Below are 20927 nucleotides of genomic sequence, written 5' to 3' on the forward strand. Positions count from 1 at the left end.
TCATGGGGATGAAAGACTACAATTCCCAGAACGCTTCGCTGCCCTATGAGGCCACTACCAAAGCCACAGCTACTGAATCACCGATCCCTTTCCCACCGTGTTCATCTTCATAAAATAAGTTCAATTAAAAACTGAACATGTCTGTTCAATATAATGTGACTTAGCTGCTGAGGGAGTGTCACAGCACTAATGCTGCAGGAGTCAGATTACACCGTGATGAATGAGCTGAATGAGCTCTCGTGATGAGAACTGAGGTAATCGAGACTGCGCTCGCGGCATATACATTCACAGCGCAGGTTCAGTCTGGCACGTTTTCAGTTCATGCCTTTGGAAGCTTAACATTTAATAGGAATTCATTTGTGAAGTTAAAACACCTGCATCGCTCAGCTTAGCTCCGTTTACATGAATGCCTGCAGCTGCGAGCTGAGCTGTGAGTGCGATCTCCCACCCCTCCATGCGTGGGTTGAAAATGTGAAAATAGCTTCCTCTGCTGGCAGTAGTCTTTAGCATCTAGCCAAAAATGTTACTGATGACGCATATGGACGATATTTGTGAATAATTTTTCCAGAAAAAAAATGCATATATCTTGGTCTCATCAGACCAGAGAATCTTATTTCTCACCAACTTGCAGTCCTTCAGGTGTTTTTTTTAGTAAACTTTCATGTGTCTTGCACTGAGGAAAGACTTCCATTGGTCCATTCTGCTATAAAGCCCAGACTGGTGGAGGGCTGCAGTGATGGCTGACTTTCTACAACTTTCTTCCATCTCCCGACTGCATCTCTGAAGCTCATCCAGTGATTTTTGGGTTCTTCTTTAGTTCTCTCACCAAAGCTCTTCTCCCCCGATAACTCAGTTTGCCCGGACGGACAGCTCTAGGAAGGGTTCTGGTCGTCTCAAATGTCTTCCATTTAAGGATTATGGAGGCCACTGTGATCTTAGGATCCTTAAGTGCAGCAGAATTTTTTTTGTAACCATGGCCAGATCTGTGCCTTGCCACAATTCTTTCTCTGAACTCTTAAGGCAGTTCCTTCGACCTCATAATTCTCATTTGCTCTGACATGCACTGTGAGCTGTAAGGGGTTATATGGACAGGTGTGTGGCTTTCCTAATCAAGTCCAATCAGTATAATCAAACACAGCTGGAATCAAATAAAGGTGTAGAACCATCTTAAGCATGATCAGAAGAAACGGACAGCAGAGTTAAATATATGAGTGTCACAGTAAAGTGTCTGAATACTTAGGACCATGTAATATTTTAGTTTTTCTTTTTTAATATATCTGCAAAAATTTCAACAATTCTGTGTTTTTCTGTCAATACCGGGGGCTGTGAGTACATTAATGAGAACAAAAATAATTTTAGAAAATGGCTGCAATATAACAGTGAAAAATTTAAGGGGGTCTGAATACTTTCCATACCCACTGTATATGTGTGTGTATATATATATATATATATATATATATATATATATATATATATATATACGTATATATATATATATATATATATATATATATATATACACGTATATATATATATATATATATATATATATATACGTATATATATATATATATATATATACGTATATATATATATATATATATATATATATATATATATATATATATATATATATATATATATATATATATATATATATATATATATATATATATATATATATATATATATATATATATATTATATGGAGATCTCTGGAGAACAATTAAGAGACCGCTGCAAAATTACCAGTTCTCTGGTGTTTACCACTACTATACTTTACTATGTATAGCTATGTCTTTGGGTAAAATTAACATTTTTTTTATTCTATAAACTGGTCAAAATAACAAAAAAGATGCAGTGTTGTCAGACCTTGAATGGAAAGAAAATAAGTTCATATTCATTTTTAAACAAATCATTATTTGGTGGAATAACCCGGATTTTGAATCACAGGTTTTATGCGTCTCGGCATTCTCTCTATCAGTTCTTTTCACTCTTGGTGCAAAAATTCATGCAGCTCGGATTGATTGGATGGTTGATGGCTTGTGACCATCCATCTTCGTCTTGATAACATTCCAGAGGTTTTCAATGGGGTTCAGGTCTAGAGATTGGGCTGGCCATGACAGGGTCTTGATCTGGTGGTCCTCCATCCACACCTTGATTGACCTGGCTGTGTGGCATGGTGCATTGTCCTGCAGGAAAAAAAAACAGTCCTCAGAGTTGGGGAACATTGTCAGAGCAGAAGGAAGTAAGTTTTCTTCCAGGACAACCTTGTACGTGGTGTGATTAATGAGTCCTTCACAAAGACAAATCTGCCCGATTTCAGCCTTGCTGAAGCACCCCCAGATCATTACCGATCCTCCACCAAATTTCACAGTGGGTGTTAGGCACTGTGGCTTGTAGGCCTCTCCAGGTCTCCGTCTAACCATTAGACGACGAGGTGTTGGACAAAGCTGGAAATTAGACTCATCAGAGAAAATGACCTTACTACAGTCCTCTACAGTCCAATCCTTATGGTCTCTTGCAGACCTCAGCCTGGCTCTTCTATGCTTCTCATTGATGAAGGGCTTTTTTCTAGCTTTGGATGACTTCCACCCTGCCCCTAGGAGTCTGTTTCGAACCGTCCTCACCGTGCACTTTACCCCAGCTGCCTTTTGCTAGGTCACTTGATATCATCCTATGGTTGTTGAGTGACATTCGAATGAGTTGGTCATTTTCGCCCTTCTGCCGGTCTGTAGCTTTGTTGTCCCCAATGTCTGCTGCTTGACCTTGTTCTTATGAACCGCCGTCTTTATATTTTTAAGGACGGAAGCAACCCGACACTCACTGAATCCCTCTCCCAGTAAAGGCAGAATTGAACCCTTCTTTTCCTCACGCAAAGCTTTCCTTTTCAACTTTTGTGACATGGCCAGTAGTTATTTTTTTTATTCCAATTACTTTTGAGGTACCACTAGGACTGTTTTTGCCATCCAGCTGGTCCTATTGCAAGAGGATAGTGATGACCACAGAAGTGTTTTTTAAAATACTTTTCCTTATTAAATAAGATTGGGTTCAGGTGATCACCTAATCAGCACCTGCACACAGTGCCTGTGTTGGAATTCAATAGACATTGGAATGGAATGGCTTCCATACTTGTAGAGATGCTGATTTAAGAAAAATTTGCAGTGGTCTCTTATTTTTTTCCAGAGCTGTATATATTAACAAAATATATATATATATTTTGGAATTGATTCATCATGGTTAATTGATTAAAACCAATGTAACTTGGGAAACTAGATATGACGAGACTTCAGTATTGCAAAAACTGAAGGGCAAAACAGCAATAAAAAATAATTAGTCACCAATGGACATTCAGTAAGAATAATCCCAAGCGGAATTTAGCACAAATCAAAAAAGCCTGTAGTGAGTAAATGATTCAGTGGGTCTGTATGGCTTACATTTAATCTGTCATTCTGTCAACATTCACAGGAGCTGAAGGTGCGTGCTGTTGTGTCTGCTGCCATTCCGAGCCATAATCTCCTGGATAGAGATGTACGTCCCCGCCACAAAGCCCACAAAGCCAATGAGACTGATGCCGATGTCCTTGACCATCACCCACAGCTTCATGCCTTCATTATGGAAGGTGATGATCTGAAGCAGGGGAGGAATGATGAGGGCCAGAGCGCTGCTACTCACGGAACCCACCAGAGAGATGACTAGGTCAAGCTCCGGGATCAATATGGCAAGGACACCTACGGTGAAACAGCAAAAAAGACATCATGTTAAACCGAGCCGCCACTTTCAGCTGCTCGTGACAGAGAACATTTTTTAACTGAACCTGCTTTACACGCAAGAATGAACCTCACTGGTTCTTGTGCATCAAGCAAACATTTTTGAGCTTCCCTGGCCAAATCTGAAGGCTATTTGTACATTTACTATTCAATATGTGAAGAAAATCGGTAACACTTCAGTATGGTGAACATATTAACTATTTACTATGTTTGCCTCAATAAACTCCTAATTTACCTCCAATTTACAATGGTAAGCTTGTAATAATATATTATAATGTGAGTGGTACTGGTGGATTTCCGTGGGAAATTCAAGCATGTCTTTACGTTATGTCTGTATTAGGGCTGTTAATCGATTAAAATATTTAATCACGATTAATCGTATGATTGTCTTGAGCTAACTCGCGATTAATCGCAATTAAATCTCACATTTTTAGCAATTGTAAATGTATCTTAAATTAAGTTTAAATTACGTTTTTAATACTCTAATCAACATGGGTATGGACAAATATGCATGCTTTATACAAATGTACATTTGTTATTAGTGAAACCATACTTATTCAATAATAATCAATACAGCATGAAGACTAGACGTATCAAAGGTCATAGATGTTTATCTAAGAAATTGTTCATGTCTCTTAAGCCTAAACTTAAAAATTAAGAGTAAGTAGTGATTTTTTCTCATTTTAAGAATATAAGGGAGTTTTTACACTGGCAGTTTAATTCAGAGCAGGGCATAGTTCGTATGAAAAATTGTTAATGTGTACCAGTGAGCGCTCCAGAACCACACCATACCTGGAGGAAGTCCATATTCCACGAGTAGGAATATAGTGCGACCCCTTTAAGAGAGCCGCATTCCCTATCGAACTGCCGGTATTTTGCGTGTGCGCACCGAACTGGGCCGCGATTCACATGGACCGTGTGAAGAACACGGACTCGGGAGCGCGCTTGTTCAGGAAAGTAACCTGTGCATTCATTTTAGCCGATTGTAATGTATTTAGTTCAATTAAACACGTGTACTGTAAGCAGTGATGGTGTTAATGATTTACCTCAGACATGAGCGAGAGTGAGCTGCAGTGCATCGCGCTCAGACTGCAGAGAATGTGCTCAGTGAAAAAACACACTTTTTCTTTCTGGAGTTTAATAAAAGTTAAACAGAAAATATGGTAACTTATGTAGGCAATAACTGCATTTTTGGTTTAGATTATTAATGTTAATGTCAAACCTTTTCTTTCCCTATTAATGTTTGCTGCTGCATCCTTTGCGTCTGACTGCTCTCACCTTTCCAACTACGGGCTATGCCACGGATCAGAACAGAACATGCGCGTTGCGTTAACGCGCATTAATAAATTTAGTGCCGTTAAAATGAATTTGCGTTAACGCGTTATTAACACGTTAACTTTGACAGCCCTAGTCTGCATGCATAAAGGAGGAGTCCAGCTAATAGAAGCCTCACATGTGAGGATGCTGCAGGTATTGATCATTTTAGCCTTTTCCCACAGCAGCTAGAATAATTAAACACATTATTTTGAAGGCAGATTGCAATACAGAAAGGACCAAAAGACAAATCACCAGTGACAGCTGGAGATTTACCCGTGGACAAAAGCAAAATATTAGACTGTACAGAAATTAAAATCTACAGGTATTGCTAATAAACACTAAATACATGTAGTCACGCAATGCTGATGGTGTTAACATGAACAATTTGAGAACAAAGTATATCAATAATAATAATTTACATGGTTTGATGTGATGTCAGCCAAGCGATCGTTAAATTTAATCACCGTTGGAAGTGCAATTTATTGTAATGCTTTTTGTCTATCCCTTTAAAAAGATGAGAGAGTCCTGTAATTTTCATCATAGGTACACTTCAACTATGAAAGACAGAATGAGGAAAAAAAATAATCAAGAAAATAACTGTCTGATTTTAAGAATTTATTTGCAAATTATGGTGTAAAATAAGTATTTGGTCACCTACAAAAAAGCACGATTTCTGTCTCTCACAGACCTGTAACAACTTCTTTAAGAGGCTCCACTCATTACCTGTATTAATGGCACCTGTTTGAACTCGTTATCAGTATAAAAGACACCTGTCCACAAACCTCAAACAGTCAGACTCCAAACCCCACTATGGCTAAGACCAAAGAGCTTTCAAAGGACACAAGAAACACAATTGTAGACCTGCACCAGACTGGGAAGACTGAATCTGGAATTGGTTAGCAGCTTGGTGTGAAGAAATAAACTGTGGGAGCAATTATTAGAAAATTTTAGACATACAAGACCACTAATAATCTCCCTCGATCTGGGGCTCCTAGCAAGATCTCACCCCATGGGGACAAAATGATAACAAGAACGGTGACCAAAAATCCCAGCACCACACAGGAGGAACTAGTGAATGACCTGCAGAGAGCTGGGACCAAAGTAACAAAGGCTACCATCAGTAAAACACTTGCCATTAAAGTTTTTTTTTGAGCAAAAACCTCCTCCCATCAGCAAGGGCATTGAAGATGAAATGTGGCTGGGTCTTTCAGACAATGATCCCAAACACACCACCCGGGCAATGGAGGAGTGGCTTCGTAAGAAACATTTAAGGTCCTGGAGTCTCCAGATCTCCACCCCCATAGAAAATCTTTGGAGGGAGTTGAAAATCTGTGTTGCCCTGCGACAGCACCAAAACATCACTGCTCTAGAGGAGCTATGCATGGAGGAATGGGCCAAACTACCAGCAGCTGTGTGTAAAAACCATGTGGTGACTTACAGAAAACATTTGACCTCTGTCATTGCCAAAAAAGGGTATATAACAAAGTATTAAGATTAACTTTTGTTATTGACCAAATATATATTTGTCACCATAATTTGCAAATAAATTTTTTAAAAATCCGAATTTTTCCCTCATCCTCTTCTATAGTTAAAGTGTACATATGATGAAAATTACAGGCCTCTCATCTTTTAAGTGGGATAACTTGGTGGCTGACTAAAAACTTTTTTACCCCACTGTAAGTCGTTATTGATGTTTTTTTTTTTTTTTGCGCACATGACTGTAGAACCACTGTAGTGATTTGGACTTTTTAATAATATCTTTAGTACCTTTTATGGATCTTGAAAGAGAAAATGTGATTGCTGTCAATGGAGGCCTTTCTGAGCCATCGGATTTCAACAAAAATATCTGTGTTCAGAAGATGAATGGAGGTCTTACGTGTCTGGAACTGCATGAGGGTAAGAAAACAATGACAGAATTTTCATTTTTGAGTGAATTAACCCTTTAAAAGTGAGAATTGAACCCATAAATCGTATGGTAAAGAGTTACCATAAAATCTTAAATGAAATCGGTTCACTATATGAAGTAACCATGTCTATTCAGAAGACTGTATTAAAATCCTTGATTCATTTCATAGGGATTTATTTTATGATTTCGTTATTAAAGTTTATTCAAATATTGTCATTTGGTTTCTGAAGAAAAACAAAAGTCTTGTTACCTTGTAATGACAGAATTTTTTTTTTGTGGGTGTACTATCCCTTTAACTCGAGTGTTTCATGTTTGGTTGAGGACAGTGGCCATGCCGTGCAGCGCTTTGGGAATGAGTTATCTTGATCTGTTGCTAAGGGGATTGAAGTGGGCATGGAAAGGCTCTGTTCTCAACCAAACAAGCCACCTCTGATGTGTCTCTCCCCTCCAAATGTTCCTGTGTTTTTCACACTGTGCACGACGGGAATACACCGCAGCTTTTAAATCTTCAAACGCTCACATTGCAAATTCCTGTCTGTCACACATGAACACATTTGAGTGAACCGAGCACTTCCTGTCACTTATTATTATTTTGTAGGGATTGTCAGCTTTCCATTTTCTTCTCATTTGACAAATATGATTCTTATCAAATCAGCATTAAAAGCATGTTCTTTTCGAAGGACGTGACACAATCCAAAGACCTTGGCTTGGTGAGTGAACCAGACTAAACAGGCTGCTTAGTAATATGTTGTTTCGAGAGGTGATGTGGCCAACTTTCAGTCCAAAGTCCAAAGACAAATAGTCCAAATGGGTTGAGATGTAGGTCACTTTGAAGATTTGAGAAGCGCACACCAAGCAGCTTACAAAATCAGGCACAGGTGACAGATCCCCCTCAGGGACTGAGAGCAGAACAAGGCTTTAAAAGCTATCGCAAAGTAAATTCACATTAAGGACATGCTAGATCAATTGATGGATCTACTAAGCGCATCTCTTCTAAAAACTAAATTGTACAGGCGTCCTCACTCTGTTGCTTGTTTGTTCTTGACTATGAGAGGGGGCATGAATTTGCAGAAAGATTGCTGCATGGGTCAATTACCTGATGCAGTTAATTTATTCAAAAACATGTTGAAAGTGCAGTTCATACATATGTGCATACAATAATTTGAATAAATGTCTATGATGAGCAAGTCTTAACTTTCTTATTTATATTTTGAGGGAATAAAGTCAAACATTTCACCGATTTAACCGATATCAAATGAAGTATTAAGCATTCAGTACAGACCATAGTAATAATTTTTAAAAGAAAACTTGTGTAGTTTGGCATAATTATAATTACTTATTAGAAGAAGAAAAAATTACAAACTGTTAATTAAACAATAAAAGTAAATATTAAATTTTAAATATTAAAATATTAATGTTTTTTTTATAATTCTGAAAGAATCAGGAAGTGTCATGGGCAGCTTTGACTCTGAGGAGCACTTAATATTTCCTGCTCATTGTGGATCTCACAATAGGACACAAAGTGCTGGAATGTTTTAATATTTTAAACAAACAATACTGAAGTATCTGCAGTCACAGCTTTAAAGGGGTGATGAATTGAGAAATCAACTTTTCCTTGAGCTTCTGATAAAAGGTCATGGTAATATAAGAATATCCTGTAAGTTTCAGAGCTGAAAACTTCCTTGTTAGTCAAAGAAAAGCTTTTATAGACACCAAGTTCAGCAAACGGTACGGTGCTTCATACTAACGTCAGTGACAGACGAAACACACACATCGACAGCGCCTCTAATCCAGTGACCTCACCTACGAATCATGGAGGGATCGTGCTAGCTTGTCAACAACAATAAATATGCCGAGGAAGATTAAGACATTAAGCTATTCCTGGTTGTGGAAGAATACAGTCGGAATGAGTGGTTGAAATTTATTTTTAATGAAGTTCCAGCTCAAATGGGGAAGACTAAAGCCCCGTTTCCACCAAAATTACCCGGAACAATTTGTACCAGGAACTTTTTTACAGGAACTTTTCTCCCCCCCCCCAGACCTGCAGCTGTCTGCGTTTCGACCGCGATCTAAAGTTCCGAGAAGATTAGGCAAATTATTCCGGTGATCAGATGTAGGACTGCGTGCGACTGTTCCTCCAAAAAAACTATATATACCGTCAGTGAAGGACAGTAATCATTTTTGTGTGTACCGATTGAAAGATTTAGTGGACTACACTAAAGATTTACATGAGATGTTATCTAAACCGATCTGGTGTTTACATGTGATGACTTTCAATCGCAATCATTTTGTCACATGCAGTTTGTCTGACGCATCAAAAATGTCAACGCTGTTTTCTCCAGCAGCTGGAATGTGTTAACTGTAGCCATAGCAACTCTTAACAGCCACCAGGACTAATACAGTATTATTTATAGCTATTTATTTGTTGTAAAGTGTAATAATCATCTCAAAAAAAAAAATTCTTCTGTCAGGCGCAAAAACTGCCTGGGGCAATATACGCTGTGTCATTACTCCAACATTATCTTCATAACTTACGAAATAAAAAGTTTACCCCTCAGAAAAATTAACTTTCCTCTCTTGTCAACATGAGCGTGGCGCGCGCTGTCACGTCATGTAAGGACGCACACTTAGAAGTAATCGGTCAGGTCGTTTACATAGTGAAAAATATAGACTGTAAAAAAATGAATAACGAGTATGGAAGAGATTCAAGCTGTGCTGCTTTTCCTGGTTATGTATAGGTTTACGAGGTAATTAACAACGACAGAAAAGAGCACTAATATGCAGATTCAGCAGCATGCAGCCTATTCAGAAAGCTTGTAAAGCTAGATTTAAAATGACAATGTATATTATTATCAGCTATTACGGACATTGCACGTGAGATGGCTGAGACGAACGCGCGCCATCAGACAGAGAGCAAGACTGATATTTACTGAACAAGACCGAACCTTGCAAAAGACTTTTATAAATACCCGTTGAAATAAAATGCTGCGTGAGCGAAACCAATCAGCATGTTCAGCGCCCAAGTCCCGCCCTCGAAAGTTCCTGAACTTTGAAAAAGTACTCCCTCGCGAGCAGGGCCGTTTGGAGGGGGAAATATTTACCCGGAACTTCATTTAGACCCTGGTTCCTGCGATCTAAACACACAAAGTACCTCTCAAAGTTCCTGGTTCCTGGGCAAAGTTCCTGTGGTGGAAACGGGGCTATATTCACTTCAGTTCACTGCGGGATCGTTTGCAAACACATCTCCGGTCGATGCTGGATTAGGATTCGACAGGAATGGTGCAACACACATGGGAGTAAAACGTGTTTTTATATGTAATAGTACTGCATTTTTATAGATCGTTTTGCTTATGTGTACATGTCTAACAGAACATACTTTTAGCACGCTGGACTCAGACACGTATGGGCAAGGGCTCGCAAAGGCCGGCAGGCTGATGTATCTCATTATATTCCGTTCTTGTTCTGCTATTCTCTTGCAGTCTCTCTTGAGTTGACATCTGAATGGCGGCGCGCGCCAAACGTGTATGTGTGTGCGCGGTTCACGCTTATATCGTCCAATCTTGCGGGCTATGTGTAATATAAAAATAACGGTCCAATCAATCACAGGTCAATGAGAAATAAAACATTGTGTTTGTTTGATAAAGACGTTTACAAGCCCTGTGATCGAGATAATCATTCCGGTTGCCGCTTCTCACTCTCTCCTCTCCCTGAACTGACAGGGGAGCTTAAGCTCATTAAATATGCAAATCTTCTCCAATCCTAGCCGTGGGCGTTTACTTCCAAGTCTCCAGTGCGGCACGCCCACCTAAACCCAGCGTTTTGGAGAAAGCCTCAAAAGCAGTGTAGAAAATAGCCTATTACTTATTAGTTATGATGTTTTTGAATGTAAAAACCACACGAACATCATTAGGTGACCTCAGACAACAGTATGTAAAAATAAAAAAGTGTGTGTGCCAGTTCATGACACATTTAACAACTTCATTGTCGCAGTGTAATAGTTTCTGTAAATAGTTACGGGATAAATCTTGCCATATTGATATGTTTATTAAAGGTCCCATTGTGTGACTTTTTTAAAAATTATTTTATAATGTTTCTTGAGGTGTACTTATATTGTTAGTATGATTTTTACATCATAAAATGTCAGTTTTATGACACAAGTCAGTTCTGGGGCATTTTGAAATATTCATATATTCTGAAAGTGTAGTCTCCAAGCTTTCTAACGATGTGTAACACATGGAAATCTGGTAATATTTGAAGAAGATTTGGCCTTTTGAATGCAGGCATTTAGAAAAGTTTAAACGAGAGAAAACAGCCTCTAAAGATTGTGCATTTCTCACCTGTTCTCACCTGCTGAGAGTGACAATAGGGCTCATTTACATCTCATTTAGATAAGCCATACCCCCTGTAAAGCTCCCCCTGTAAAGCTGCATGGTTGCATAGTAACAACAGATGCAACAGGAAAAATCGGACCGCATACTATTAATAAAAAGGGATAGCAGATGCAACATTACCATCTAAAAGCCCATAATAATAATGTTTTTTTTTTTTTGTTGGCAAGTGATACAATGCTAACGATTACAATTAAACAGACAGTTAATAACAATAGGTAGGTATAGGAAGGTCTAAACATGAGAAAGCACTGCACGTGTTCTTAGATCTTTGTGGATGTACTGTGCGTCTGTTTGACGGGAATAAAGACAGAGAAATGGGTAAAATCCGTAAGCATGGCTATGTAGGGGTAAGGCTCATGTTATCAAAATTTAACGTAAATCCGTCAGAAGTTCGAATCTGCCTTTTATCACACTCTCTAACCAAGAAACACTTATTACTAACCACGTTAGATGCTTTATTTCCACTTTTATAATATTTTCTCAATTCTTATTGAAAATAAATGCCTTTCGAATCTGATATGTGATGGGAAAAGGGAGTAGAAAGAGTGTGGCAAAAGGCGGATTCGAACCTCTGATCGATTTGCGTCAAAACTTGATGACATGCGCCTTACCCCTACTCTAGAGCCACGCGTACATATTTTACCAATTTTCTTGTCTTTATCCCCGTCAAATGTTATTATCGATATAGCCTCTGATATCTTGCTGTCCAACTCGTCTGACGCCAGTCCAATAAATTCTTCCTCTTCTTCATTTTCGCTCAGTTGTAGGGATATGAAAATGTACGCTTAAAATGAACGCTTTTAAATATACCAGAACTGCCATCTGAAATACGGAGAGGCATCTTTGTGATTTCAACTACCACATTTGAAAGAAGAAGAAAAAAACGCTTCTTTCTCATTTTGCTCGAAAGTAGAGCTGCCAACTTGTGTCCCTGGTTTCCGTGACGGGTCACAAATGTCATACTTTAGAAATAAAAGCCATTTTTCTTTCCTGATATTAGCCCTCTGGCTTGAATGCTCTGTTTCAAAGGCCGTGTCTACTGTGAGACTTCAGTTAAAACACCTACTGTTGTAATTGGCTGACATCTTTGCATTTGAAATAAGTATTAGTTTAAAGTATGTGGCAGAGGGGGCGTGATTTAGCGAGGTTTTGCATGCAAACGCTGCCAGCCAGAGAGGTGGACTAAGCTCTCGTGGACCACAGAGACAATAAAGATTGCTTATAGAGAAAGTTATATTCTGCTGAGTTGTTGAGAGCGCTGTGAGTGTGAGTTTATTTTCATTTTCTCACAAAATGCTTTGACAAACACGACATCGATATAAATACAGTAAGAGCTTCTGTTGAGCAAAACAACCTCATTCAGTGTACATACTTCGTCAAACATACTTGCGAGGTGTGATTGACAGCTTTAGACATTATAAAGAGAGTGTTCTTTGATCGCTCTCTGTATCATTCTGTAATCATTTAAATAACAGATTTCTTTCATGCTACTAACAGAAATGATACAGTTGTTCATTTAGTCACTAATTTGATTCACTGATGTGTAAACATCATTAAACGATTTAGAAAGAAAGTCTGTGTGAACTTGAATGATTAGCTACACATCAGAAATCACTGATCACAGATCAGGATATTTCCAGAGAAAATAAAATTAACCCACTGGTTCTTCTGAGGCTCAGATGAAGGACCTGAAAAAAGACTTCTGTTTTCATTTGTACATCCAAACACAGAGCAACTGCCATGCTTTGCTCGTTCACAAGCCATGATTTCTCGAGAACAAACAAATATCGCGCTGGCATGGATGTGCCAAATACTCTGGGCGGAGGAAAGAAAGGTAACTGTTACTGGTATGACGTCATAACAGGAAAATTCAAGATCAGCTCGTCTGGGCTCTCCTTTTCTCAAAGGCAGAAAAAAACAGCCAGAACTCGGTTTACACCGATCAAAATTTCTAGCCTCTTGGAGACAATATTCAGGGAAGGGGAACTCATATTACTGTTGAAAACCTCATAAAATGAAAATTTCATGCCATGGGACATTTAAGGAATTGAGAAACCGGGTTGTTCATAATAGTGTGAAAACAAAACAAAAAAATAAACAGAGAACATATTTTATGAGTTAGATACTTTACTGAAAACCAATATTAAATAACTGAAGATTTTACATGATTATAGGTTTTGATTTGATTATAGTTTTTGGATGGATTAAATTGCACTTTTTAGTGTCTGACAGAGCTGACACAAAATCAGTTGTTGAGTGAATAAATATATATTTTTAGAAATAAGCCTGCTCCTTTACATGGTTCATTATCTTATACATTTGTCTACAAAAAAAGTGAATAAAAATAAAATAAATAAATAAATAATTTTTATTGCATATATTATATATATATATATATATATATATATATATATATATATATATATATATATATATATATATATATATATATATATATATATAAAATAAACAATGCTTTTCCGGTTTTTCAGGTAGGTCTAACATTAGTTTTAGGTAGAGAATGTATGTATGTATGTGCGTGTGTGCGTGTGCGTGTGTGTGTGTGTATATATATATATATATATATATATATATATATATATATATATATATATATATATATATATATATATATATATATATATATATATATATATATATATATATGTGTGTGTGTGTGTGTGTGTATATATATATATATACACACACACACACATATATACATATATACATACATATATATACAGTCTTGTTCAAAATAATAGCAGTACAATGTGACTAACCAGAATAATCAAGGTTTTTAGTATATTTTTTATTGCTACGTGGCAAATAAGTTACCAGTAGGTTCAGTAGATTCTCAGAAAACAAACAAGACCCAGCATTCATGATATGCACGCTTTTAAGGCTGTGCAATTGGGCAATTAGTTGAAAGGGGTGTGTTCAAAAAAATAGCAGTGTCTACCTTTGACTGTACAAACTCCAAACTATTTTGTACAAACATTTTTTTTTTCTGGGATTTAGCAATCCTGTGAATCACTAAACTAATATTTAGTTGTATGACCACAGTTTTTTAAAACTGCTTGACATCTGTGTGGCATGGAGTCAACCAACTTGTGGCACCTCTCAACTGTTATTCCACTCCATGATTCTTTAACAACATTCCACAATTCATTCACATTTCTTGGTTTTGCTTCAGAAACAGCATTTTTGATATCACCCCACAAGTTCTCAATTGGATTAAGGTCTGGAGATTGGGCTGGCCACTCCATAACATTAATTTTGTTGGTTTGGAACCAAGACTTTGCCCGTTTACTAGTGTGTTTTGGGTCATTGTCTTGTTGAAACAACCGTTTCAAGGGCATGTCCTCTTCAGCATAGGGCAACATGACCTCTTCAAGTATTTTAACATATGCAAACTGATCCATGAACCCTGGTATGCGATAAATTGGCCCAACACCATAGTAGGAGAAACATGCCCATATCATGATGCTTGCACCTCCATGCTTCACTGTCTTCACTGTGTACTGTGGCTTGAATTCAGAGTTTGGGGGTCGTCTCACAAACTGCCTGTGGCCCTTGGACCCAAAAAGAACAATTTTACTCTCATCAGTCCACAAAATGTTCCTCCATTTCTCTTTAGGCCAGTTGATGTGTTCTTTGGCAAATTGTAACCTCTTCTGCACATGCCTTTTTTTTAACAGAGGGAATTTGCGGGGGATTCTTGAAAATAGATTAGCTTCACACAGACGTCTTCTAACTGTCACAGTACTTACAGGTAACTCCAGACTGTCTTTGATCATCCTGGAGGTGATCATTGGCTGAGCCTTTGCCATTCTGGTTATTCTTCTATCCATTTTGATGGTTGTCTTCCGTTTTCTCCCACGTCTCTCTGGTTTTGCTCTCCATTTTAAGGCATTGGAGATCATTTTAGCTGAACAGCCTATCATTTTTTGCACCTCTTTATAGGTTTTCCCCTCTCTAATCAACTTTTTAATCAAAGTACGCTGTTCTTCTGAACAATGTCTTGAACGACCTATTTTCCTCAGCTTTCAAATGCATGTTCAACAAGTGTTGGCTTCATCCTTAAATAGGGGCCACCTGATTCACACCTGTTTCTTCACAAAATTGATGACCTCAGTGATTGAATGCCACACTGCTATTTTTTTGAACACACCCCTTTCAACTAATTGCCCAATTGCACAGCCTTAAGAGTGTGCATATCATGAATGCTGGGTCTCATTTGTTTTCTGAGAATCTACTGAACCTACTGGTAACTTGTTTGCCACGTAGCAATAAAAAAATATACGAAAAACCTTGATTATTCTGGTTAGTCACATTGTACTGCTATTATTTTGAACAAGACTGTATATATATATATACACACACACACACACACACATACATACATTCTCTACCTAAAACTAATGTTAGACCTACCTGAAAAACCGGTAAAGCATTGTTTATTTTATTAGCATCTTTGCTCAATTGTATTTAATTGTACTGAAAACTTTTTATTTGATGGTTACACCACATTACATTTTCTTGAAGATGGTATAAAAACTCTACATTTAACAATCAAATATCATTCAGTCAGGAAGATTTAACAGCGCATGTTTCAGACAACAGCTGAAGCTCGACCGTCACATCCTCACAACCTAGCTCAGTGTTTAGTAATTCATGTCTTTTTCAAAAATTTAGAGATCAAGGCCAGCACTGTATCGAGGACATCTGGTTTCCCAGTACTCAGCCGGCCACATCCTCAGCCCTGTATCTTTGGAACCACTTCCTATAAGCGAACCATCTACAGAAATCCACTGAAATCAGAGCTGAAAAAGACCAGTTTTAATTTAATCAGATAGGCCCATCTCTTTCTGCCATTAACTGGACGTCAAGCACATTCCAGGTCCGAGCGAGATTCCCCCATCAACTCACCTCTGGCTCACCTTGACATGTCACTGAATCCACGTCTGGAGTCAGCACATTTCTCCTCTTGGAAAGGGAATCGGCTATGCCTTGCCAATTGAAGGGCTTCTAGATTAATGAGGTCTGCCACTTTATTTAAGCTATTTTTATAAGGGCAGTTCTCACACAGCAAGCATTTGATTTGCACGCACAGCAAGTTTGATGACTGTGCTTTGAGGCAAATTGATTTATGTATAGATGAGTATGAGAAGCCCACTTTCAGACCTTTATAGAAACTCAAAAATTGTCAAGCGAAAAAGGTGTCGAGCAACACAGGATATAAGAGATGTTGGCAACTAACATCATTTCCCATTAATCATATTTAACCCCAGAGAACAGTTTTACAGGCTCAGCAGCATAGTATGAAATTCATTATCAGATCCATTGCATATCAAGCACATTTACTGGTGTAAAATGTCATAAGCAGACTAGACGTTTACTCTTTCTAAAGAAAATGTGAATGCCGATGTGTAACTTGTAATCATGCCATGGTTCAGGGTAGGGTTGCACCAGTCGTTCGTAAGTTCTTTTTTTGAATTTGAATGTAAAGTTCACACTAAAGGCTTAATAACAACTAGATAGTTTGTAACTAACTGTACGTTTTTTGGTTGCACCATTTGATCTTAAGGCAGAACGTAGTTAGTAGGTCATATGCTATCTGTAAAGTAATGTGCAGTCGTATTATATGATATTTACCCTCAATGCTCCAATAGCAGCCTTCAAATATGTGAGCTGTAATTTTGTTGAAATGTTCTGAATTTCAGTTTCTTTTTCATTATTATAACTTATTTTGCCTCATGTAGGCTAACCAACGGTGCGAAGCTCAGCGCCCTTAACCGGTCGCATACTGGACGCGAAGCACAGCGCCGTGTCACGTCTTTAAAATACTGAGCACCCCCATATTGCCAACATGGTATCCTCATTTCATAACACCCACAAAGATTTGACCGTGAGATCGGTGGTTGAATCCGGCTCCGCATATCGATGCATCGAATCTTCGACTATTCGAGGTCTCCCCTGTGGCTTGACACCAGGAAAAACAATCCAAACAAATCACAGTTTTTAAACCGTTTTCATCATTAATCAAAGCTATTATTCTAAATGTAGGCTGTCAAGGAGAAAAGAGGGGCAGTGTCTTTTCAAAAAAACTGAAAGAGACACAATATTACAAAAATAAAATGTATATAAAACATAAAAACTAGTGATTTTTAAATAATTTTTTAATGTAAATTAACACTGTCCAACAGCGACACCCTCAGGTGAAGTTACAGCGGGTTTCCTTAGATTAGCCAATTCAATTTTAACAGACGTGCCATCACACTATGATTGGCCACCACACGGGGCGGCAGTGGCTCAGTGGTTCATTTCGGTTGTCTACAAACAGGAAGGTTGGTGGTTCAATCCCCGGTTCCACCCAAGTGTCGAATGGCCATAGGGTCTATTAAAAGCGCTATACAAGTGCAGTCCATTTACAATTTACCATTGGACGTCGGACAGCGTAGCGTGGCATGGGGATGTAATGACATTGTTCTAAATAATATGTAAAACAGGAACATAAATGGAGTATTCTTAAAAAAAAACTAATGTAAACACCTTAATCGTCAATAACACCTTAAGGTCAATAATTAGATTACTGCTGTCCAAGTAAACATAGTCAATGACTTCATATCTGGGTTACCTTCGGTTTCCGCTTTTACTGCCGTATAAATCATGGTAACATGACGTGGACAACTTCGTAACGTCTAGCGGCATGTTATTTTAAAAAAAAAACTAAAACATTATGGACCATGGCAAGCGGACTTTGGAACAAAATGAGAAATTAAAAGAGGACCAGTATCAACGTGGAGTTTTCGAGATGGCGAAAGCTTTGTAACAAACTTCGACTTGACAGGGATGCCGTTCTTGTATGTGTGCATTATTAGACAGATGAGCAAATGTACATAAAACGATCAATGTTATGCCGCTCAACACGATAAAATATTACAATATCAACAGTATGATGTTCTAATGTTGATGTAGCTTACTGCTAGTCTCATACAACCAACAAACTAACACACAAAATAGCATACATTTTAACACACTCAAATGAAGTTCAGATAGTGTAGACCAAGTGAAAAAGCATTGCGTTTCCTCACAATTTCAATTTGTCAAATAAACAATTCTGTATTAGTAGTAATTCAGCACCTGCGGGTAGTTTGGTAGAATTAAATGTCCAAATTTCCTTAATATTTATATATTAGTGATCGTGCCCTGCTTCATGCCATAGAAATGTAAAAAAAAAAAAAAAACACTCATCCATAAACATTATTTCCCCATGAACATTAGTAGACCCATCGGTATGATGAAAAGTTCCATGATTCCACATTCGTTCTCTGCGTCATCAATCTATGCCTTTGTTATCCTTTTGAAGGTTAGCGACTCCTAGTGGCGAAAAAATACACTGTGTAACTTTAACAACTACCTTACTAACAAGCAGCAGTAATTAGGAGTTTATTGAGGCAAAAATCATAGTTAATATTTAGCTAATAGTGAAAATTGGATGGAATCTAAAGCATGACCCAACTTAATTAAAATTTATAACCATAGTTACATTCATAAATAAGTAATAATATAATGTCTCATGTAGCTTTGCCTTTATTTCATGTAAAATAAATATCTGATGCAGTGGTTAAAATCAGGATAGATCCCGATGAAACTCAACATCAAAAGCATTTTGAAGCACCTCATTATCAAAAGCATTGAAAATTCAGGATGCATCAACCCATTCTAATGTTTCCTTCATAGACGTGAGCACATTAGAGGAGGCAATAAAAAACAGCCTGTTTGATGATTACCCATATTAGGCTTGGTGGTGACATTATGAGATTCTTGGCTTTTTGTTGCAAATTACAATGCAAACAAAACTACAGGACCAGGAATGAGCTAAAACAAGCCTCAAGGCAACAATATTCAAGGCTATATAAATGTAACAGATCCCCAGCCTCTTAATTACCAAAAGCAGCAGACCTCAGGGACACATTTCACAGCTGCAAACACACAAGACATATGTCCATATCTTCACTTCTCAGCACTCAGAGACAACCGAGCACGACAATGTCAGCGCTGGGTCAGAGTGAGGGAGTGACAACACTTCAGTTAAAATATTCCGGGCTCTGATGACCAGAAAATTGGTTAGTTGACGTTGGAGCATGGCCAGGCTAATTTGTTTATTTCAGGCTTTGAAAGTTCCTGTGTAATCAGTCCACACAAGTGAGAATTTAATAACAATCCAATTTACATTCATCCCCTTCTGCCATGTGAAGATTTCTAGGGGCAGACTGTGACGAAACTACAGAGGGGAGCACAAACGCTGTGACAAATCGCCCATTATCCCCTTCTGAACAATTCCTGACTGTCAGACAATGATTCTTTGAAAAATAAATAAGAGGCTCATCACGGGTTCATTGTCAGGAGGCAGATTCGGTGGCCTGTATTTGAGCAGTAATGAATGTTTGCGTCAAGGAAGTATCTAGAAAAGTACTAGGAATCCGTCTCACATTCTGAAAAGAAATATCCTAAAAAATAGCTCTATTTATAAATATCTCTCTTTCGGGAGATCACAAGCACAACACACACAGTAGGCAGCTGTTGGACGCAACACGGGCCTGCATCGCTTTAATGAAAGTTTGATGCTGGCGATGTGATCGATGCGACCGCATGACTCACTGCGTACACAACACAACAGACTAATGTTTTAACATGTGATCCTTGGAAATGTTAGCCCACATTCATATAAATCATATAATGCATCAAATACAAAGACACTGTCTATTATGTTATTCAGGAGCCACAGACTGGCTTCACAAAGAGAAAGTTTGAGTTTGAGAAAAAGGTCTTTACCCATTCTTGTAAAAATAAATAGAGAAATAAATACATATGTATTGTCAGATGTTCTCAATGAATCCTTTCAGCACATTAAGAAGGTCTGTTGTCAGGGGCCATTATGTAAAATGAATAAGTTCATCTCAGACATATTAGTTATGAAGAAGCTATTTATTTCTCAGCAGTGCTTCAAAAGGAGCAACTATTAAACTGTCAGAGGGACATAAAGGCACATGGAATATGTTACATGGAATAAAAGAGCCTTCAAATATGGGAGGAAATTCAACACAACACCTTATTACACTGTTTGGGACAGTTAGCGTCATGAACACTGGTTTTAGCCATGACAAACAGTGTGTTTCAGTGTCTTATGGCAGAGAAGAAAATCACTATGGTAAGAATGAGGAGAGATAATTAAGCTGAGATTACAACGTCATTACAAATAGAAATATGGGTCAAATTTAATCTCCAACAATACTCCAGAAACACACTGACAGGTCTGCGTGTACAATCTCATCACTGTATATATGAAACATCTGGGAAAATGTCTTATAATTAGGAATGTGTGCGTTCAGAGAATCTGAGTATTTATCAGATGAGCATCATCATATGTTTGCCTTGTCCTCATCCAAAATTGACTCATGATTAAAGGTCCCGTTCTTCGCGATTCCATCTTTCAAACTTTAGTTAGTGTGTAATGTTGCTGTTAGAGCATAAATA

The 20927-nt window shown here is 37.9% G+C and overlaps 1 protein-coding gene across 3 annotated transcripts in view; it reads right to left on the reverse strand.

Moving 5' to 3' along the window:
* Positions 1-1721: 1721 nt before the first annotated feature.
* Positions 1722-20927, reverse strand: part of slc36a1 (solute carrier family 36 member 1) — a 103796-nt gene continuing 84590 nt past the window's right edge. For 2 of the 3 annotated variants that reach the window (XM_067457812.1, XM_067457814.1), the window contains exon 12: positions 1722-3731. In XM_067457812.1, coding sequence (XP_067313913.1) covers positions 3463-3731 — 269 coding nt within the window. In that variant the 3' untranslated portion in view covers positions 1722-3462. The remainder of the gene's footprint in view (positions 3732-20927) is intronic. The other variant, XM_067457813.1, reaches the window with a different exon arrangement.

The sequence above is a fragment of the Pseudorasbora parva genome, chromosome 11, assembly GCF_024679245.1.
Source record: "Pseudorasbora parva isolate DD20220531a chromosome 11, ASM2467924v1, whole genome shotgun sequence".
Taxonomy (NCBI): domain Eukaryota; kingdom Metazoa; phylum Chordata; class Actinopteri; order Cypriniformes; family Gobionidae; genus Pseudorasbora; species Pseudorasbora parva.